This window comes from Oncorhynchus keta, chromosome 24, assembly GCF_023373465.1.
Source record: "Oncorhynchus keta strain PuntledgeMale-10-30-2019 chromosome 24, Oket_V2, whole genome shotgun sequence".
In the NCBI taxonomy this organism is placed as follows: Eukaryota; Metazoa; Chordata; class Actinopteri; order Salmoniformes; family Salmonidae; genus Oncorhynchus; species Oncorhynchus keta.
Genome location: NC_068444.1, coordinates 29,154,820 through 29,178,121, shown reverse-complemented (window position 1 = coordinate 29,178,121; position 23,302 = coordinate 29,154,820). Strand labels below are relative to the sequence as shown.

Here is a 23,302-nt window from a genome sequence, read left to right as displayed (position 1 = left end):
AGCTCTCTGTGCATGACAGAGCTATCTATATATGACAGAGCTCTCTGTGCATGACAGAGCTATCTATATATGACAGAGCTCTCTGTGCATGACAGAGCTATCTATATATGACAGAGCTCTCTGTGCATGACAGAGCTATCTATATATGACAGAGCTCTCTGTACATGACATAGCTCTCTGTACATGACATAGCTCTCTGTACATGACATAGCTCTCTGTACATGACATAGCTCTCTGTACATGACAGAGCTCTCTGTACATGACAGAGCTCTCTGTACATGACATAGCTCTCTGTACATGACATAGCTCTCTGTACATGACATAGCTCTCTGTACATGACAGAGCTCTCTGTACATGACAGAGCTCTCTGTACATGACATAGCTCTCTGTACATGACATAGCTCTCTGTACATGACATAGCTCTCTGTACATGACAGAGCTCTCTATACATTATGTTGATTAGTTGGTCTGTTTACAGATTTAAATGGATTCCTACACTAGATCCTTGTTCTGTCATAAAAATATCATCTTTTTTGTTAAGCATGTATGAGCTTGTTTTTACAGTATGGTTGGCTCTGCTGAGTATGGTTTTATTTAGGTGTCAAATCCAAAAAATGTCTCTATCAGGTTTGTGGATAAAGCTAGGGTTGGGGCTGAACTCAGATAAGGATTAAGGTTAGTCTCAGTGAGAGATGAAATCATTTTGCTCTCATGCTTAGCCAGAGTGATTTACAGTCATTCATTTTCACTCTTTTTTGTACTAGTTGCCAATGGGAAGTGGACCCACAACCCTGGCATTACAAGTGCCATATTATACCAACTGAGCCACACGAGACACTCGGGAAACCTGTGTTATTGTGTTTTGTGTCCAGGTCCAGACCCGTCCTCAGTGTTTTGGCTGACAGTGATGAAGAGTCCTCCAGCGCCGGCTCTTCTGATGAGGAGGAAGTACTGCTCTCAGAGCACCAAAGCATTGTGGGAGAAAAGGGGACTCTACCTGGTGCTGAAGGGTAATTGATGTCTCTTTCTCTTACACACCAAATATAGTCGGCCATGTAGAATGATGCGGCCAGGAGTTTTTCCTGACTGTGACCTGACTGTGACCTTGTACTGTATTTGCCTCGTTTCAATCCGTAGCGATGATATTCGGTTTTGTCGCTCGTTTTACATGTAAAGGCCATGTTCCCACGCTAGCAGAGACTCTGCATTCACGGTAAACACTGCATGTGTTGGCTTCATTGGAAATGATCTTGACATTTCAAGCGTGCTATAGCACTGAAGCGCTTCGAGCCTTAATATCATTTTCTATAGTCACAACCAGAGTTGTGGACTCGAGTCACATGACTTGGACTCAAATCTGACTCCAGTCACAAATTTGATGACTTTAGACTCAACCTGATAGAAAATAAAATAACCTGAGACTTGACTTGGACCCTCAAGACTTGGGACTCGGCTTTGACTCGAGACTGATTACTTGAACTTATCTGGCCAGGTTTTGTAATGTTTTGCCACTCATTTTGTGGCACAGAGTCTATGTGGATTACTGTACACCCAGCCAGAGACATCAGCACAGCATCGCCCTTGCAAAAAAAACTGCAACAGATTGGCTAGTGAAACACACACTCGGCACTGTGATTGGACCAGCAAGCTGTCAATCAACACAGGCCGGGTGACGAGCTAGAGAACAGATTGCTAAATTGCTGTACAGCTATAGGATCAGGTTAAATTATAGAAAAGAGGATTGCCGTAATACATATACAGCTACAAAAATGTCTTGGTGTTTAAGAACACTTTACAAGCTCATCGGTAATGGGGCAACAGTTGCTAGCATAGGCCTGCTGGTATGCAACAGCTTTAAATTGATCATCTACATATGAAACTTGCCTTTGGAATTTGTTTCAATTGTATTATTACTGTGGTAAAGATGCACCATTGCACACCTCTTCATTATGCTCTCCAAACTGCTTTTTTTCTCTTGTTGAAGTGTTTTCTGTTTGGTTTCACACGTTAAAGTGCATAGGCCCTATCTGGTAAATCTATATTCCATCTAATACTACAATAATTGATAGTGTTTCATCATTCCATCTCTGTACCGTTTATTGTGCACATTAACGTTCACAAGACTTATCTGGTAGAGGTTCTGTTTATTTCATATTTCCCGGGTTATGTCTGCCTTCCGTTTGTCTGCGCTCCACGCTTTGGAGTCAGAACCTTAAATGAGAGAAATTGATTGTTGGTGTTGAAATATCATTACCAATCATTCATCTTGATTAAAAAGAATGTAAACAATGGAAGTGGAAATGGCCTTTTACATTGTAGAACCAGTTTATGGGTTGTAATTGTATGGATCTGGGGACCAAGTGATTATATCATATAATGTTTGAGCTTCTGTTAGACAGATTCCATTTGGTTTCTCAAGGAGAGGCTACACAGTCTTGCCCTCTACCTGTCCATCCAGATAGGACAGGTTGAACCTGATACAGAGGGCGATTTCTTTTGGCCTATTGGCGCTTTCACCATGGATCACCTGTAAATAAATAAATAAATCTACACTCTGAGCACTTCAACCTGCCTTGCCGTCTGCTGATTTCATGCCCTTATGGCTGCTACAAATAATGAAACGGCTGTCTGGTAGCCTCAAAAAATAGACAAGGATTTGTAGTTGAGTAAAACATTTTCCTCATCAGTCTGCACACAATACCCCACAATGACGAAGCAAAAACAGGTTTAGATATTTTTGCAAATGTATAAAAAAAAAACTGAAATATGACATTTACATAATTATTCAGACCCTTTACTCAGTACTTTGTTGAAGGACCTTTGGCAGCGATTACAGCCTAGAGTCTTCTTGGGTATGACGCTACAAGCTTGGCTCACCTGTATTTGGGCAGTTTCTCCCATTCTTCTCTGCAGATCCTCTCAAGTCAGGTTGGATGGGGAGTGTCGCTGCGCAGCTATCTTCAGGTCTCTACAGAGATGCTTGATCGGGTTCAAGTCTGGGCTCTGGCTGGGCCGCTCAAGGACATTCAGAGACTTGTCCCGAAGCCACTGTTGTGTTGTCTTGGCTGTGTGCGTAGGGTCGTTGTCCTGTTGGAAGGTGAACGTTTGTCCCAGTCTGAGGACCTGAGCGCTCTGGAGCAGATTTTCATCAAAGATCTCTTAATTTAACTAGGTTTAAAAACATCCCCACAGCATGATGATGCCACCACCATGCTTCACCGTAGGGATGGTGCCAGATTTCCTCCAGATGTGACACTTGGCATTGAGGCCAAAGAGTTCCATCTTGGTTTCATCAGATCAGAGAATCTTGTTTCTCATGTTCTGAGAGTCCTGTCATGTGCCTTTTACTTATGAGTGGCTTCTGTCTGTCCACTCTGCCATAAAGGCCTGATTGGTGGAGTGCTGCAGAGATGGTTGTCATTCTAGAAGGTTCTCCTATCTCCACAGAGGAACTCTGGAGCTCTGTCAGAGTGACCATTGGGTTCTTGGATAACAAGGCCCTTCTCCCCCGATTGCTCAATTTGGCTGGGCAGCCAGCTCTAGGAAGAGTCTTGGTGGTTTCAAATTTCTTCAATTTAAGAAAGATGGGGGCCACTGTGTTCTTGGGGATTTTAAATGTAGAATGAAATGTTTTGGTACCCTTCACAAGATTGGTGCCTCGACACAATCCTGTATCGGAGCTCTACGGACAATCCCTTCGACCTCATGGCTTGGTTTTTGCTCTGACATGCACTGTCAACTGTGGGACCTTATATAGACAGGTGTGTGCCTTTCCAAATCATGTCCAATCAATTGAATTTACACCAGGTGGACTCCAGTAAAGTTGTAGAAACATCTCAAGGATTATCAATGGAAACAGGATGCACCTGAGCTCAATTTCAAGTCTCATAGCAAAGGGTCCGAATACTTATGTAATTTGCAAACATTTGTAAAAACCTGTTTTCACTTTGTCATTATGACGTATTGTGTGTAGATTGATGAGGATTTTTAAAAATCCATTTAGAATAAGGCTGTAACGTAACAAAATGTGGAAAAAGTCAATGTGTCTGAATACTTTCCGAAGGCACTGTACTTTGACATCACTTTCCCAGAATATAGCTTACATTTAAGCTACTATGGCTGGATTCAATCCATATTGCAATAGATCTCTATTAAAATACGTGAATTGTTAATCACACTATGAAGTGGATATTCAGTGCTATGGATTGAATAGGGCCCTTAGTTTTAGATCATAGCAGTGCAGGTCATAACAGTGCTGTTTTCATTTGTGACCAGTGTGACATTTACCTCTGAAGGCATAAGTCCTCTCATGTATAAGTCCTCTCTCCTCCTCTCCTCCCCTCTGCAGGATTGCTGTTGGTGGCGGGAGGACAGGCAGGCGGATTTTGAGATTTGTAGACAAAATTGCTAAGTCTAAGTACTTCCAGAAGGCGACAGAGAATGAGTACATCAAAAAGAAGATTGAGGAGATGTCCAACACGCCCCTGCTGCTGGCAGTGGAGGTTCAGGAGCTTTCTGGAACACTGGCTGTCAACATCCCTCCTCCCCCTACTGATAGAATATGGTACGGACCACACTCAACATCCCTCCTCCCCCTACTGATAGAATATGGTACGGCCCACACTCAACATCCCTCCTCCCCTACTAATAGAATATGGTACGGGCAAACACTCAACATCCCTCCTCCCCCTACTGATAGAATATGGTACAGACCACACTCAACATCCCTCCTCCCCCTACTGATAAAATATGGTACAGCCAACACTCCCTTTCCCTCCTCCCCCTACTGATAGAATATGGTATGACCCACTCTCACTCAAAGTTACTCTGTGACACAGATCATGAACTCGATTCAGCCGGATGATTTTTTCTTGAGCAGAAGGTCAGGGGGCCTGAACATAATTGCAAATAATTTGTAGACAGCAAATTGACCGGAAGAAGCCCAAACAGATGTAATATTTGACTATAACATAATCATTTCAAACCTTGCTTACATTTGTATACAATCACGTGTCTCTTTATTATGCACGGGAGTACTTGGGAGCAGATTTCCAAAATTATAATCTCTTGGAGCTGACTTCCTGGTGTTTTTACAGAACACTGCAACCCGCCTGGTATTCAACCTTCCCACGTTCTCTCATCTCACCCCATTTTGCCACACACCACTCCACTGGCTTCCATTCGAGGCTTGCATCCACTACAAGACCATGTTGTTTACTGTCTCACAGTACGGACATTGCCATTTATTGCCCTGGCCACATCTGCAGTCCTCTTACCTCCTTGCAGCATGCCTAAGGCACGTTCACACAGATGAGCAGGGACCTTGGGCATTTTTCTTTTGGTGTTTTTCAGAGTCAGTAGAAAGGTCTCTTTAGTGTCCTACCTTTTCATAACTGTGACCTTAATTGCCTACCGTCTGTAAGCTGTTAGTGTCTTAACGACCGTTCCACAGGTGCATGTTCATTGATTGTTTATGGTTCATTGAACAAGCATGGGAAACAGTGTTTAAACCCTTTACAATGACGATCTGTGAAGTTATTTGGATTTTTACTAGATGCTCGACTATGCTTTTGATAGTTGGAAAGAAAGACATTATCTTTGGCAAAACCAAGATGTTTGAGGGTCAACAGGATTTTTGAGGGTTTTCCTATCTCCTTATTTGTGCATGTGGAATGTGGACACTTCCTATCGTTTCCCCAGGTGTCCAGGTACAGTTTCTGTGTAAGCCTCCCAAGCTGGACCTGCGTGTCAGATTTTTCCATCCGAATCAGCTGGGGGCATTTCAATGAAGAGATATATGACCAAACACCTTGAGGATTGATTCACCTTCTGTCACGTGATGGAGTTAATTCGAAAAAGTGGATGACTGAATTTTCGAAGAAATGCATAGTAACAAAACAGGATGAGTTTGAAAAACTGGTTAGTAACTGAGAGTCTCCTCATTGAAACATCTTTCCTTTCCTGCTGGTTTTTGTGAATGTTGCTCCACCTCCTCTTTCCACAAATTATTGATTTTCTCTGGTTCTAAAGCATATTTTGAAAATCTCTTGTTAAGAAAAGGATAAGCTCATTTATTTTGCTTTTCAGAAATCTCTCTCTGTAGTCCTCCCTTTCCTACCCTTGTATCTCTTTGAAAGATAGGGTCTCTCTCTCTCTCTCTCTCTCTCTGGGGGAGAGGGAGGTCTCTGTCACGTGACTGGATCTCAGGATGAGTTTGAGGTTAGACTCTCTCTCTCTCTCTCTCTCTCTCTCTCTCTCTCCCCCTCCCTTTCCTACCCTTGTATCTCTCACCTCTCGCCCCCCTCTTGTCTTTTCTCATCCAGCTCTTCCTCTTTTCCTCTCTCTCTCTCTCTCTCTCTTCTCTCTCTTCTCTGTCTCTCTCTCTCTCTCTCTCTCTCTCTCTCTCTCTCTGTCTCTCTCTCTCTCTCTCTCTCTCTCTCTCTCTCTCTCTCTCTCTCTCTCTCTCTCTCTCTCTCTCTCTCTCTCTCTCTCTCTCTCTCTCTCTCTCTCTCTCTCTCTCTCTCTCTCTCTCTCTCCCCCTCCCTTTCCTACCCTTGTATCTCTCACCTCTCGCCCTCCCTTGTCTTTTCTCATCCAGCCCTTCCTCTTTTCCTCTCTCTCTCTCTCTCTCTCTCTCTCTCTCTCTCTCTCTCTCTCTCTCTCTCTCTCTCTCTCTCTCTCCCTCTCTCTCTCTCCCCCTCCCTTTCTTACCCTTGTATCTCTCACCTCTCTCCCCCTTGTCTTTTCTCCTCCAGCTCTTCCTCTTTTCCCCTCTCTCTCTCTCTCTCTCTCTCTCTCTCTCTCTCTCTCTCTCTCTCTCTCTCTCTCTCTCTCTCTCTCTCTCTCTCTCTCTCTCTCTCTCTCTCTCTCTCTCTCTCTCTCTCTCTCTCTCTCTCTCTCTCTCTCTCTCTCCCTCTCTCTCTCTCCCCCCCTCCCTTTCTTACCCTTGTATCTCTCACCTCTCTCCCCCCTTGTCTTTTCTCATCCAGCCCTTCCTCTTTTTCTCTCTCTCTCTCTCTCTCTCTCTCTCTCTCTCTCTCTCTCTCTCTCTCTCTCTCTCTCTATCTCTCTCTCTCTCTCCCCCTCCCTTTCCTACCCTTGTATCTCTCACCTCTCGCCCTCCCTTGTCTTTTCTCATCCAGCTCTTCCTCTTTTCCTCTCTCTCTCTCTCTCTCTCTCTCTCTCTCTCTCTCTCTCTCTCTCTCTCTCTCTCTCTCTCTCTCTCCCCCCCTCCCTTTCCTACCCTTGTATCTCTCACCTCTCGCCCTCCCTTGTCTTTTCTCATCCAGCTCTTCCTCTTTTCCTCTCTCTCTCTCCCCCCCTCCCTTTCCTACCCTTGTATCTCTCACCTCTCGCCCTCCCTTGTCTTTTCTCATCCAGCTCTTCCTCTTTTCCTCTCTCTCTCTCTCTCCCCTCCCTTTCCTACCCTTGTATCTCTCACCTCTCGCCCTCCCTTGTCTTTTCTCATCCAGCTCTTCCTCTTTTACTCTCCCCTGCCTCCCCTTCCCCCCAAATCCCAAGTAAGACAATCTATCCCCAATAAAATAATTAATCTATCTTCTCTCCATTCCAGAAAGTATTTGTGCTGCCCAACATGGACGATATCTACCTGCCTCTGATGCATTCTGGGATGGACAGTCCTCCAGCTGGGCTGCTGGAGGAGTGTCCAGCCCAGTCGTCACACTCACAACACTCCTCCATGGAGTCCATCGAGAGGATCTCCCAGGACAATACTGTTGCAGACTTGGACTTGGACTACACTGAACAAAAATATGAACTCAACATGTAAAGTGCTGGTCCCATGTTTTATGAGCTGAAATAAAGGAGAATTTATGTCTGTAATAAAGCCATTTTGTGGGGAAAAACTAATTCTGATCGGCTGGACCTGGCTGCCCACCAAGTGAAATCCATAGATTAGGAAAAAATGTATTTATTTAAATTGTCTGATTTCCTTATGTGAACTGTAACTCAGCAACATATTTGAAATTGTTGCATGTTGCGTTTTTTTTGTTCAGTATAGATGTGCCACCAAATGTAGTGAGATACTGTATATTACAGACTTTAAGTGATACCTTTGGTCAATGTTTACATGTGAGGAACAGTAAAGAGATGTGTGTTTGCGTGTTGATTTCATTTTTTACAGTTCAATGTCCTTTTGATCAGACAGTCCATATTTAATACGTGAAAGATGAAAACGATCGTTGAATAAAACCAAGACATATAGAAATGTTTTTATTCCATGTTTTTAATCATTCAAGATTTGGATTTGCCAGAATACAATAATCAACCTAATAGAAACATTATGAAAATGAAACATTCCATCAGAATACATCTGCAGTCTGTACAAAACACACCAAAATTAAATTAAAAGTTTAATTAAAATACAAACCTCTAATTTTCATAGTTCCGCAAAATCATTATTTTATATAAAAACCCATGTCTTTTAAAACGTCATTAATCATTTGTAAAATACAAAAATAAACCCTGTTCCCATATTACGAGCTGCTGCTTGTGTTACTCTCCTCTGTAGTCTCCCCCTCTCCATATCCCTCATACACCTCTCCTTCCCCCTCTCCATATCCCTCATACACCTCTCCTTCCCCCTCTCCATATCCCTCATACACCTCTCCTTCCCCCTCTCCATATCCCTCATACACCTCTCCTTCCCCCTCTCTATATCCCTCATACACCTCTCCTTCCCCCTCTCTATATCCCTCATACACCTCTCCTTCCCCCTCTCTATATCCCTCATACACCTCTCCTTCCCCCTCTCTATATCCCTCATACACCTCTCCTTCCCCCTCTCCATATCCCTCATACACCTCTCCTTCCCCCTCTCTATATCCCTCATACACCTCTCCTTCCCCCTCTCCATATCCCTCATACACCTCTCCTTCCCCCTCTCTATATCCATTTACATTTACATTTAAGTCATTTAGCAGACGCTCTTATCCAGAGCGACTTACAAATTGGTGCATTACCTTATGACATCCAGTGGAACAGCCACTTTACAATAGTGCATCTAAATCTTTTAGGGGGGTGAGAAGGATTACTTATCCTATCCTAGGTATTCCTTAAAGAGGTGGGGTTTCAGGTGTCTCCGGAAGGTGGTGATTGACTCCGCTGTCCTGGCGTCGTGAGGGAGTTTGTTCCACCATTGGGGGGCCAGAGCAGCGAACAGTTTTGACTGGGCTGAGCGGGAACTGTACTTCCTCAGAGGTAGGGAGGCGAGCAGGCCAGAGGTGGATGAACGCAGTGCCCTTGTTTGGGTGTAGGGTGTAGGGAAGTATTATCCCTCATACACCTCTCCACCTCTCCTTCTCCCTCTCTATACCCCTGATACACCTCTCCTTCTCCCTCTCCCTCACCCTCCTGTCCCTCCTCTGCCTCTCCCATGACCTCTAGACTCTCACAGATGAGTGCCACCTGCCTCCTAACTTGTGTCTGCATTCTCCTCATCTTCCTCCGGAGGGCGCTAGCAATGGCTCTGTGGTTCTGTCTCTGGGACTCCACCTGCTGCTTCAGCCGCCTAGGGTAACCATAATCATCATCAAAGAGGATTCATCCATTTACACCAAGATCATTTGTATATTGTCAAGGGGAAATTCTAGCCTGGAATCCAAACTGAAGCAGTTGTGTTGGTTCTGAGTGGCCTCTGTGAGCAGAGCACCACAGTCCATGGGGCAGAGCTGGATCCAGGGCTGACCGGTGCACCAAGGAACTCCTCAGACAGATAATAATAATAATAATAATAATAATAATAATAATAATAATAAATCAGAATCCGTGAAAAGGAACACAGGAAGAATCAAATCCCCCAACAATGACGATTTACAACATCCAGGCACTTTTTTATATTTGATTTTCCATGTGTTCCTTTCAATGACCCCATTCAATATCAACCAGCAGATGTATTTTTGGATACCTGTAGCTCTCTAGACACAAAGTTGTTCTCAAAAATCATAATCCATATTCCATCCGTAAAGTCACTGTTCATTATAATTTACATTTCCTAACTCACCATATTTCCCTGCTCTATTTTCAAATGTCATGAGGTCACAGTTGCCACTGTTTTCATTCTCACAGCTCAGCCCCTCACTCCCTTAGTTAGGACTAGCCTACATGTCAACAGCACAAACACATACACAAACAAATAGTCATTAGTGCCGAGCCACAACAATACACTGCTAAAACACCCTGGAAATAAGACACCAACTGACCAGTAATCATTCAGCTCCATGTCATTCCTCTTCTCTGAAGTTTTAGGGCCTACACTGAAGTACTTACTGTTCGGCTCAAAACTCATGATAATGTCCAGAGCTAGTGATTTCACCACCTGGGTCTTTTTTTCTCTACCTCTCTTTACTGCTTTGACTAGATGTTGCCATGGAAACAGAAATAGGGCTTTGAATGGCAGCTGGCTCTAGAGCTTCCAAACCAAACACATTCTCTAGCTATTGTTCTGACTGACTGACACATTGAATAGGCTACTATGAATAGCCGTCTTTCAGAACTCAGCCGAGGTCTCTATTCAATAAAAAGTACACTTTCAATTTTAATGGCCTTTTAAAGGCAGTAACAGCCAAATTAATTTTGTGGTTTACTTTATATATCTCCTGATGCATACAAATCTTTATTATTTTTCTTACAGTCTTAAACCTTCCCTTAAAAACATTCCCACCAGTAAATCATTGATCCCTAAACAATTCCCGCCAGGAAGGTTCCCTCGTCTTTGCCGTCACTTTCCATTAAGTATGTTCACATTTGCCCAATAAGCCGTCATTCTTTTAGCAACACCTGTGTGCAATAAGCAAGCATGGCACTATGCCAAGTGGCAAAATGTATCTACTCTTCCCAGCATCTACATGTTTTATCAGTGTTCTTCCTTGTGTTTGGATGAAGTCATAATGGAGTCATAATGTCAACACAATTAACCCTTTGTTACTGACCGCAAATGCCACTCCTAAAGTACACTGTTGATTTGCTTTAGTAGCAATAGTGAGAATTATAGACGCAATCAGAGATGTAATGAACTGGAAACTCCACATTCCTCTCTTTTATATATTTCCTTTATTGTTTTATTGACATATTTTTCACTATCTACAAATAGTGGGCTACTATAATCTGCTTGTGATAAGCCATGGATTGCTGCTGTGAGTACTCTATTTCTCAGAGAGAAACTATGAGAATACCTTCCTTATTTAACATACTAATAAATGGGTCATAAACTGCTTTTTCGTTTTCTTGTTTTGAAAAGCAAAACATATGTTGTCCGTGAAGATTTATATTGAGTATGATACGTTTAAGAGACATTTATGTCCAAAAATAAGAATCCATTTTACAGTAGTATGAGTCATGTTAACAAAGGCCTTTTCTCAACATGCAGAGAGAGGTTATTTACGACAACAACTTGAGAGACAAACTAATTTATCATCCAGCAGTGTCCAGGCCAAGGAGACTTCATCCTTATGACAGACAAGACTGGTAGAGATCAAAGGGAAAGGGGGATATCTAGTCAGTTGTACAACTGAATGCCTTCAACTGAAATGTGTCTTCCGCATTTAACCCAACCCCTCTGAATCAGAGAGGTGTGTGGGGAGGCTGCCGTAATCGACATCCACAGCGCCCAGGGAACAGTGGGATAACTGCCTTGCTCAGGGGCAGAACAACAGAGTTTTACCTTGTCAGCACGGGGATTCAATCCAGCAACCTTCTGGTTACTGGCCCAACACTCTAACCACTTGGCTACCTGCCTAAAACAACCAAGTTACATAACATACTGTCATTCTCACCTCAATTAGAAGCAAATCTACAATCTCACATTAAAATGCTGGAAAGTGTCATGGCAATCCCTATGACTGCATTTAAGGAATGCATTTAATTATTCAGTTTAAGCAAGCTAGCATGTAGCTTAGCGGTTAATAGCGTTTGGCCAGTAACCAAAATGTTGCTGCTTCGAACCCCTGAGCTGACGAGGTGAAACATCTGTCGATGACCCCTTGATCAAGGTACATAACACTAATTGCTCTTGTAAGTCACTCTGGATAAGAGGGTCCTTGAACATGTAAGTAATCTTCCATTTGAAATTAATGGAATTGAACTCATTTGGAAAGATAAAAGAGTCCAAGAAAAAGTGAGTAATGTGAATCAGAATCTCAGCTCCTCAATCGCTTTGAGTGCACCAGTCCCTCCTGTAGCAAAGCACGCCCACAACAGATGCTGCCACCCCCTTGCTTCAAGTTTTGGATGGTGTTCTTCGGCTTGCAAGCCTCCCCATTTTCCTCCAAACATAACAATGGTCATTATGGCCAAACATATATATTTTTGTTTCATCAGACCAGAGGACATTTCTCCAAAAAGTTACAATATTTGTCCCAATGTGCAGTTGCAAACCGTAGTCTGGCTTTTTTATGGCATTTTGAAGCAGTGGCTTCTTCTTTGCTGAGCAGCCTTTCAGGTTATGTTGATATAGGACTCGTTTTAGTGTGGATATAGATACTTTGTACCTGCTTCCTCCAGCATCTTCACAAGGTCCTTTGCTGTTGTTCTGGGATTGATTTGCGTTTTTCGAACCAAAGTACGTTCATCTGTAGGAGACAGAACGTGTCTCCTTCCTGAGCGGTATGATGGCTGCATGGTCTCATGGTGTTTATAACTGCGTACCATTGTTTGTACAGATGAGTGTGGTACCTTCAGGCTTTTGGAAATTGCTTCCAAGGATGAACCAGACTTGAAGGTCTACAATTATTCTTCTGAGGTCTTGGCTGACATCTTTTGATTTTCCCATGATGTCAAGCAAAGAGGCACTGAGTTTGAAGGTAGGCCTGGAAATACATCCACAGGTACACCACCAATCAATTAGCTTATCAGAATCTTCTAAAGCCATGACATCATTTTCTGAAATTTTCCAAGCTGTTTAAAGGCACAGTCAGGTTAGTGTATGTAATCTTCTGACCCACTGGAATTGTGATAGTGAATTATAGTGAAATAATCTGTCTGTAAACAATTGTTGGAAAAATGACTTGTGTCATGCACAAAGTAGTCCTAACCGACTTGGAAAAGAATATAGTTTGCTAACAAGACATTTGTGGAGTGGTTGAAAAACTAGTTTTAATGACTCCAACCTAACTGTATGTAAACTTCTGACTTCAATTGTATATACTTGAATGTACTACTATGACGATTAATACTATGATTTGACTTTTCATTAAGTTGAAAAAAAACCTGATATTTTTTGTAACAAATCAAAACATGTAACAAATCAAATCAAAGTTTATTGGTCTCGTACAGGTGCAGCAAAAAGCTCCTATAGCGCAGTAATACAATACCAATACTTCAATTATCCAGGAAGTCCACAACAAGAAAGAAATGCATCCCCTGTACAGTAAACATGTGTCCAAAATGAAGTTGCTGGGGCCTGTTTGATGGGTGGGGGGCAATATGGTACTGTAATACCGTACTGGTGTTGCTAGCGCCATGCTCTTTTGAACTGAGCCACGTACAGGACCACTACAATACATAAGTACAATACAATACTGTAAAATACAATACATAATTACTATATAGGTGGAAGATATATGAAACATGACCACTGTAAAAATACAAATATGACTTGGAAAAAGAGAAGACAAATATATTGAATTAAGTTTATAGGATAATGTTGATTGCATATAAGGCATACAGACAGTAATGATAAATACTTACAGTAAAATTCCAGTATGGAATAACAGTGACTTCAGACACCAACAGAAGAATGATATGTAGGCTACAACAAACAAACCAGTCATTGGTCAACTCTAAAGGGGTAGAATGAGAGCATTTCTATGCATTTCAATAATACATTGAAACTGAACCCCCTTGAAAATGCCCCTCTGGAAACAAATGCGCAATTTCAACATCATAATGAAAATCATTATACAATATTAAAGCAAAGTAGATACAAATTATATCATACAAGCATACTATATTTAATTCTGTGTGATCCCGTATCTTTCGGAGACAACCGCGTGTCTCATTCCTTCATATTAAAATCAGACAGGAAAGGTGCATTGAAAATATCATCAGAATATAATGTTTCATCTCAAAATAGAAAAGGGACATTTTTGTGAACATTTGTGTGCTTGTTTCAGCTGTTACCGTGTAGTAATAGGAGTAGTAGTAGTAGTGACTAGTAAAATAAGTATTATTTGCATGTCAAATGATGTTTTTTTGGTTTGGGGCCTACTCTTTAAGGGTATGAACAAATTAGTGTGGCTTTAAAAGGTTAAGACTAGTAGCCGATTCATTTCTACCTTTATAACCTGTGAGCATTTCATGGTAATTTAAATAAGTATAATTAAATAGCAATAGTTTATAAATTATAAATAACATCAGAAAGTTGTCTACACATTTTAAAGTTCAACATTAGCTAGAGTTCCATCAATTTGTCGAAAGACTGGCTTCATGAAAGTGAAAAGCTGTGCGTAATTACGTAGTGCACATAAAAATCACTTTGTCATATAATTTTTCAGTTAACTAATTAAAAAGATAAGTACAATGTGTTTCCATCCCATCTTTAAATCTGATTATGGATAAAAGCAAGATCATATTTATTTGTCAATTGACAGCCAAGCCCCAAACAACATGTCACCAGCATAAAATTAGGATATTTTAAGTAGTTTCAAGCTCATCATCACCATGCATTTTCACCACCCTGTGAGGTTCATCATTACTAATTGAATCTGTAGACTAATAAACTGTGTGCTTCTCCAAGTCGTAGTGGGAGGACTACACAACATGACATCACGTGACTGAAAGTTGACTGCCACATGAGGATTATTCCTCAACAAACGCACATTAAAGCATTTCCACTGCATTTGGTGTATGATCTACGCTATATACACAAAAGTATGTGGACACCCCTTCAAATGAGTGGATTTGGCTATTTCAGCCACACCCGTTGCTGACAGGTGTATAAAATCGAGCAAGCCGCCATGCAATCTCCATAGACAAACACTGTCAGTAGAATGGCCTTACTGAAGAGCTCAGTGACTTTCAATCTGGAAGTCATAGAATGCCACCTTTCCAACAAATCAGTTTGTCAAATTTCTGCCCTGGTAGAAATTGTAAGTTATGTTATTGTGAAGTGTAAACGTCAAGGAGCAACAATGGTTCAACCGCGAGGTGGTAGGCCACACAAGTTCACAGCACGGAACTGCCAAGTGCTGAAGCGCGTAAAAATCATCTGTCCTCAGTTGATTGCAACACTCACTGCTGAGTTACAAACTGCCTCTGGAAGCAACGTCAGCACAATAACTAAAATGGTTTTCCATGGCCGAGCAGCCGCACACAAGCCTAAGATCACCAAGCATGCCAAGCATAGGCTGGAGTGGTTTAAGGCTCGCCTCCATTGGACTCTGGAGCAGTGGTAATGTGTTCTCTGGAATAATGAGTCACGATTCAACATTTGTCAGTCCGATGGACGAATCTGGGTGTGGTGGATGTCAGGAGAACACTTCCTGCCCCAATAGTGCCAACTGTAAAGTTTGGTGGAGGAGGAATAATGGTCTGGGGCTGTTTTTAGATCCAGTGAAGGGAAAACTGAACACTACAGCATAACATTGACATTCTAGGCGATTATGTGCTTCCAATTGTTTGGCAACAGTTTTGGGAAGGCCCTTTACTGTTTCAGCATGACAATACCCCTGTGCACAAAGCGAGGTCCATACAGAAATGGTTTGTCGGAATCGGTGTGGAAGAACTTGACTGGCCTGCACAGAGCCCTGACCTCAAACCCATCTAACACCTTTGGGATGAATTGGAACGCCGACTGTGAGCCAGGCCTAATCGCCCAACATCAGTGCCCGACCTCACTAATGCTCTTGTGGCTGAATGGAAGTACTGCTACAACATGTAGTGGAAAGCCTTCCCAGAAGAGTGGAGGCTGGTAAAGAAACAGAGGGGGGACCAACTCCATATTAATGACCATGATTTTGGAAGGAGATGTTCAACAAGCAGTTGTTCACATACTTTTGGTCATGGAGTGTATTTCACAGACCAAAACTTATTCCCCTGTTTTACGTATTTTGTTCTGTCAAGATTTAGAAAGTTTACTAACAATTATACCGTTTCCATCAGTCCTGTAGTGATTTTTTTATTCAACAGGTACTTTACTCGTATAAAAATGGTTGGATGGAATTATGGTTAACGTAACATACAGAATAGGCATTTGTATGCTAATGTAACCCTAGTATTGCAAGCCATACTCAAAGTACTGCGCTTCATGTAAAGTCAACCTGGAGAGAATAGTGTAACCCCAAAAACCCCACACTCCACCACCCACGGTTCCCCATAACCCTAACCTCATCTCCCAGTTCCCCCGCCACCGCTCCCAGCCTTTCTAGTGGGTCTGGACGGGGTCCTGCAGGGAGAATAGCCTCCCTCTGGAGGCCAAGGCAGCCCTGCGGGTCATGGTGGTACACCGGGTCAGGATCTCCTGGGCCCTGGGTCGCGGGGGCACCCTGGGTGCAGTGGTAGGCATCTTACAGGACCCAGTCTCATACCTGGAGATAGGGCTGGATGACATACTCTTTTCTGGGATGCTGCAGCCATTGTTGCTCTCCCTTAGCTGGGGTGAAGACCTGGGGCTGTTTGGGGGGCTCTGGGGCTCCTCCTCACTGCAGCTGGAAGAAGACGTCCTGACATTCTTGCCTGACGAGCTGATGTCAGAGTTGGAGGACTTGGTCCAGCTGATGCTGCTCTTGCAGATTGCTGGATCCGGATTTGACTCAAGGTCTTCTCTCTCTCTTTGGGATGGAGGGACGGCCATGTCGGGACGGGTCTCAGACAGGAGCTCCAGAGAGCGGGTCTTCTGGAGACAGGAGACCCGGTACGGATCATCCCTGGTCTGGGTTGATGTGTGCTGCTGCAGCCCTGTCTCCTCATACAGTGTGGGTGGGTAACAGTTGCCAGATTGGCTGTCTCTGCTGGATGCCAAGTTGAGAGTAGAGCTGTCCATGTGGGTTGCCAGATTGAGAGAGGAGCTGTGCAGCTTTCTCTGCAGGTTGTGGAGGCCAGCACGTGGGTTGTTGTAAGGCTGCAGGTACATGGAGGGAGAGTAGCCCGTTCTGCCTTTATACCTGGAGGGGAAAAGAGTTGTGTCACTCAGGGTTCAAAGAGTTTGTTTTTGATTAGAGGACATCTTCTGGTCATGGCCCTCATGTCAGAACGTTGAAAGTGGCGCCGTTCGTCACCATCAATCGTCATTTGTCAAAGGGAACCACCAACAAGTGTTATGTTATCCCTACTCTCATTACTGTTATTAGTTACCAAATACCTCTGTAAGAAAACCACAGGATTCCCTGATTTATGTCATTTTATTTCAGGTATTAACTTTTGGTGGCCATAATCACGTTTGGACCGACAATGCATTCAACAGTTCCTCCCACATACCTGCTGCCACACTATCTCAGCGAAGACAATGAGAGGTTGTACATTGTCTGCATTGTCTTGTATTACAGACCCGACAATGAAACGCAGTGTTGGTTGCTTTGTCTGTGTAGCATTCTGAGAGGCAGAAAGGCAGACAGATAGTCAGGCTACAAGTTAACATACCTGATGAGCCACCATCCATCGTCTGATTTCCTCAGCACCTCGACCACAGAGCCAATAGGAACAGGCACCTCGTCATGCTTCTTAGTGGAGTAACTCCTCACAGCGCAGTAGAGAGTTCCTGAGGGACAAACCAGGAAGCAGGTTAAAACAACAGAGATTCCTTTCTACATCATCTACAGCAAGACTTCGGGGCATTTATTGATATTGGATCTTGAGGAATCTCAAAACCATGACAGAATGTATTGTAATGCAATCTTGTAACCTGGAATGCAATCTCAGTCTGTCATTCTCCATGATTTATATACACTACATGTCTGACAGGAGGTGCTGTGTTGGAGTCACCGTGCCTGCATATTTTGTAAACTATAGAAATGCATTTACTAATTTCTACATTCGTTTTGCCACATGTATTCTATTACAGTCACGTTAATGCATACTTTTACATTATATAATGTGAGCTAAACATAAATATGTAAAATGAAAAATACATTAATTTTTTTTTTTTTTAAGTAGAATTGTTTTAGATTACAAATGTTACTGGCCCCACAACAACAAGAAATATATACTTAAATACATGCAATCGTATAGAGCCTCACAGTGCAGTCATGATACCCATAAAACACAGCAGTCGAACAGGGAAATAGTTCCAATTGTTTTTCCACCATTCATTTTTCCCATAGGGGATTTTTAGAAACATTTCAAATAAGGCCTGTGTTTTGTGTAGACTTACCCTGGCATGACATTTTGATAAGCATGTAAATCTCTCTCGGACAAGGTGACTTTTATCAATATATTAGGCACTATTTACGCTCAGATTCGAAAATGCTAATTATCATCAAAGTAGACATGATGCAAAACAACAAATCCCTGAAAGCTCCTGTATGTCATCTCTAGCTGACACCTTTGCTAACAGGTACATTTTCCGTACGCACAAAAATATTATTTCACTCAAATTTTGTGCACAAATTTGTTTAGATCCTTGTTAGTGAGTATTTATCCTTTGCCAAAATAATCCATCCACCTGACAGGTGTGGCATATCAAGAAGCTTACTATACTGCATGATCATTACCAGGGTTGGGGAGTAACAACAGATTACATGTGACATGCGATTGGCAATTTAAATACACAGAAATACTGTGATGCGATCCTGAGGCCCATTTTGAGGCCCATTTTTTCTTAAGGTTTTGTATCTGTGACCATCAGATGCATATCTGTATTCCCAGTCATGTGAAATCCATAGATTTGTGCCAAATGTATTTATTTCAATTAACTGATTTCCTCATATGAACTGTAACTCAGTAAAATCTTTGAAATTATTGTATGTTGCATTTATATTTTTGTTCAGTGTACTGTACATTTAGTTAACATTTGATAGTTAATCCAGAGATTCTTACCTTTGCCTCGACTCGGCAGTCTCATCCAGATCATAATGACATTTGTAGTTCTGTTTGATAGCCACATTAGCAGCTAACTAGCATTTCATTTTGTGTGTGTAGGGCGGGGGGCTACAGGCGTATATATTGATAAAAGTCTTGTTGTCCTAGAGATATTTACACACAGTTATCAAAACGTAAGCCTACACGAAACAGCACTTATTTTAAGTGTTTCTGAAATCCCCTATGGGAAAAATGAATGGTGCAAAAATTCCCTATTTGACCACTAGGTTTTATGGGTATTATGACTCATACTGTGGTACTAAGTGGAGGACTGCTCCTACTGGGGAGTGCCAATATGGCCGACCAGTGGCTTCAAAGCCTCTCAATGGCCAATACATAGCATCAGCAAATAAGGGTTTATATACATCACTGGTCATTCTCTACTATGTTGGGATGAGGGTAATTTATCACTCCAGTATTTAAATGCTAAATTGTAATTACTTTGCCACTATGACCTATTTATTGCATTACCTTCATTATCCTACCTCATTTACACACACTGTATATAGACTTTTTTTCTATTGTGTTATTGACTGTACTTTTGTTTATTCGCGTGTAACTCTGTATTGTTGTATGTGTCGCACTGCTATGCGTTTGTCTTGGCCAGGTCGCAGTTGCAAATGAGAACTTGTTCTCAACTGGCTTACCTGGTTAAATAAAGGTGAAATTAAAAAATGTAAAAATGGTATCTAGTTCAGGACTTCCCCTAGTGTCTGGCTGGCTGTGGAATTTTCTAACCACAAAACAGAATGTCTGGAATGGTTTTATCCATAAGCCAACTGCAATACATCGTAGACTTAGTATATTAAACTAACTTTCACAACATCTACTGTGATTAAGTTTGGACTGTGGACAGGATATGTATCAATATAGATTAAAAAGTATCTTACCCCCCAAGGGAATTCCATCCAATTCATCTCCATCCTTCTCTGCATCACACATCTCTAGGTAAGGAGCAGGGAACCAGGCCAACTGTTTGTCCTCGTTCTCCACCAGCCACCAGCCTGAATGAACACACATAAACAGAGACATTATATACGATGATTTTTATTTATTTTATTTTTGATTGAACCTTTTTTTAACTAGGCAAAAGCCATTTAAGAACCACTTCTTATTTACAATGACGGAGGATGCAAGTATCTATTATCCCATAAATGTATCTTAATTAGACTAGTCTTGATTTCCATGCTTCTCCACACAAAGCTTGAAAGTGGAGCCTATCCCAGGTTAACAGTGGAGGGAGAAATTAAATGTGGGCTAACCTATGTTAAAATTGTAAACTAAATCAAAGAGGACTCTAACCTGCTGGGTCTTTGATGAGCACATCCAGCCTCTCATCCAAGGCCACTTTAAAGGGCCTGTTCTTAGTGTCCTTGGTGTTGTAGGGCCCCACACAGCAGTAAGACTGGCTCACAAAAGGGTGTGTCACGTTGCCCAGGCTCAGACGCTGCCCGCTCATGTCCTCCAGCCCATCCCCCGATGGTAGGATCATGACGCTGTGGAGAGGAGACAAACAGACATTGTTAACGTTTTTACCTGCTGGCAGAGATGGCCAGTATTTATGTTACATGTATTTTAAATATGTATTTCAATTACTTCTGAGTATTATGTAATTTGTATTACACTGGGCTGAACATTCCAATGTATTTTGTAACAAGATACTTTCGAGAGCTGTAATTTGTATTTTCAAAATACAAAATACTTTTCTATACTTTTTTTGTTGTTGCAGTTAACAATTTTGTGCCCCCCTTTCACCCTGCATTAATATCAGAATTCGGGTGCCACTATTGTGTGATAAGAGCGTCTGCTAAACTAAATATAAATGTATATGTAAAAATTAACAATTGCAAACCATGCCGAGTAGTATTGTAATGAGCTTCGCCCCGGAACAAGGCTAATAATAATAATACCCAGTGTGCTTTGCAGTTCATTTCCATTTTGGTCATTTAGCAAACAATTATCCAGAGTGACTTACAGTCAGTGCATTCAACTGAGGTAGATAAACAACAACATATCACTGTCATAGCAACTAAAACGTTTCTGTAACCATTACTGAGAATGTTGTTGCTGTTCGTCATGGCAACTTGCAAATGTATTTCTATATTTTAAGTATTTAAGTATTTTGTAATTTATTTTTATGCGTCTTTATTCTATTTTGTAATTGTATTTAGTAATTTTGTGCCCATCTCTGTCTGCTGTGTTTCTTCAGACAGAGGAACAGAGGCAACCTTGCAAGTTGCAACTCTTTGAAAGTATTTTTCATGAGATGGCCTGAGAGTGCTAGGTGCATAAAATTTTGTTGTCATTTAGTAAGTAGAGTAGACAGTCTCATTCAGTACGATTTTAATAATAAGTGTTGAAAAAGTGCTGAAAAATGACTTGATAGGCTGAAATGCCCACATTAAAAGGAGGGATGTTTGTAAAGTGTTTACCTGTTTTTGGTGAAGTCTGCCTGCAGGTCGTGGTCTTTGGGCATGAAGAACTGGGTGACCTCTGAAATGCAGCTCACCACCGGGTCACACCTGAGCAGCTCGCTACAGTAGTTTTCCAGTAAATTCATCCGACGCATTGACCAACTAGGATCCTTCTTCTGGATCTTTCTCCTCATAGCTATGGCTGGGGTAGACAGAAGAGGAGAATGAAAAAGGTCAGCTCCGCACTCCGTATTTGCAGTGAAAGAAAGGAAAATGTCTTCCATATTTAGTGAAGAGAAAGAATGGAAAATGTTTTCTATATTTTTTAATTGAAGGGTTACACTTTTTCATTGAGGTTGGACTCTTCATTCAAAGACTCAATCATGGACACTCTTACGACAGTTGTGGCTGCTTTGAAAGATGTATTGTTGTCTCTACCTTCTTGCCCTTTGTGCTGTTGTCTGTGCCCAATAATGTTTGTACCATGTTTTGTGCTGCTACCATGTTGTTGTCATGTTGTGATGCTACCATGCTGTGTTGTCATGTTGTGATGCTACCATGCTGTGTTGTCATGTGTTGCTGCCTTGCTATGTTGTTGTCTTAGGTCTCTCTTTATGTAGTATTGTCCCTCTTGTCATGATGTGTGTTTTTCCTATATTTTTATTTTATTTTATTTTTAATTCAAGCCCTGTCCCCGCAGGAGGCCTTTTGCCTTTTGGTAGGCCTTCATTGTAAATAAGAAACTTAACTGACTAGCCTAGTTAAATAAAGGTTACAAAAAAGCACAAAAAAATAGGAAGAAGAACAACATGAACCCGAGGAGGAGGTGAGATAAGAGAGTGATGAAGGAGAGTTGACATTGCTTGGGGGTAGATTGTGAGGCAAAGATGAGACTTTTGTGATGTTGTTGATTTACCTCTGAATTTGGGAATCACTCTGTCTCTCTTGCGGAAAGGATTCTCAAGGGGAAACCTCTTCTTCAATTGCCTCTGTTGAAAAAAGAGCAGGGATAGTGGTTTTGAATGACAAATTGTCAACACATCCGCTGATAAAGATGAATCAATCCTTTTTTATTTTCTTTATTGATGTACAGGTTAAGTTTTAAACTTACATGAAACTCCTTAAAATCCAATAATGATCTGTAGACAATGACTTCACTCTCATCAGACCACAGAACAGAGGTCATAAACATCTGTAGATTTAAAAAAAAAATAACATTAATTTAGAATTATGTAAAAATTCAACAAATGCAGATATATGGAAACATGTATAACTTTATGTACACACAAATGGCATAATACACAAACAACACACACATTACACTATTAATGTATATAGTGGTTTACCTTGATTTTAGATGCCTCTTTATGCATCACTCCAATAATCCGGACACTGATGGCATAGCGCATCTGGTCTCCCATGTCTGAGATTATTGACCTATTTCTTTTCGTTGGTAATGGTCTCCTCTCCAGTCTCTTGTTTTACGCTCTATCGGCTGCGTGAGTACAATTTATACTTTGGGAGAAGAGGCGGAGTCGGTTATCACACCAGCCGCCGGCCGGAGCGATCCGGGTTGAGCTGAGTTCGTCGGTTGTGCACGTGAATAAATATTTAAAACACGTGGCATATACAACAAAATAATCGTCTCGGTGGCGCTTTGTACATGGCTGTGGGCGGTGGGTTGTAGGCTAAAGGGAATACATCTTTGCATGCCTTGTCTAGAAGTGAATTGGACGGTTGCGATAGATTTTTTACATCGGTCAATTTTAACCACCCAGTTCATCACCCACATAAATCAACTACAGAAGAAACGGTGGATAGTACAGTATTCAGTATGAACCAATAAATCAATGTATAAA

The 23,302-nt window shown here is 41.7% G+C and overlaps 2 protein-coding genes across 2 annotated transcripts in view; one reads left to right on the top strand and one right to left on the bottom strand.

Annotated features, from left to right (window-relative positions):
* Positions 1-9,737, top strand: part of tex2l (testis expressed 2, like) — a 28,980-nt gene extending 19,243 nt beyond the window's left edge. Inside the window, exons 9-15 of the mRNA XM_052478428.1 lie at positions 873-1,010; positions 4,349-4,657; positions 5,709-5,721; positions 7,473-7,520; positions 7,574-7,735; positions 9,406-9,534; positions 9,666-9,737. Coding sequence (XP_052334388.1) covers positions 873-1,010; positions 4,349-4,657; positions 5,709-5,721; positions 7,473-7,520; positions 7,574-7,735; positions 9,406-9,534; positions 9,666-9,737 — 871 coding nt within the window. The remainder of the gene's footprint in view (positions 1-872; positions 1,011-4,348; positions 4,658-5,708; positions 5,722-7,472; positions 7,521-7,573; positions 7,736-9,405; positions 9,535-9,665) is intronic.
* A 3,517-nt stretch (positions 9,738-13,254) lies between these two features.
* On the bottom strand, positions 13,255-22,911 carry LOC118402634 (NADPH oxidase organizer 1-like). Its single transcript, XM_035800799.2, has 8 exons — positions 22,790-22,911; positions 22,555-22,635; positions 22,360-22,432; positions 21,462-21,645; positions 20,332-20,525; positions 19,920-20,033; positions 17,593-17,710; positions 13,255-17,117 (listed from the first exon to the last, which is right to left on the bottom strand). Exons 1-8 carry the CDS (start codon positions 22,862-22,864, stop codon positions 16,379-16,381), a joined length of 1,578 nt encoding a protein of 525 aa, XP_035656692.1. The 5' UTR covers positions 22,865-22,911; the 3' UTR covers positions 13,255-16,378.
* Positions 22,912-23,302: the final 391 nt, after the last annotated feature.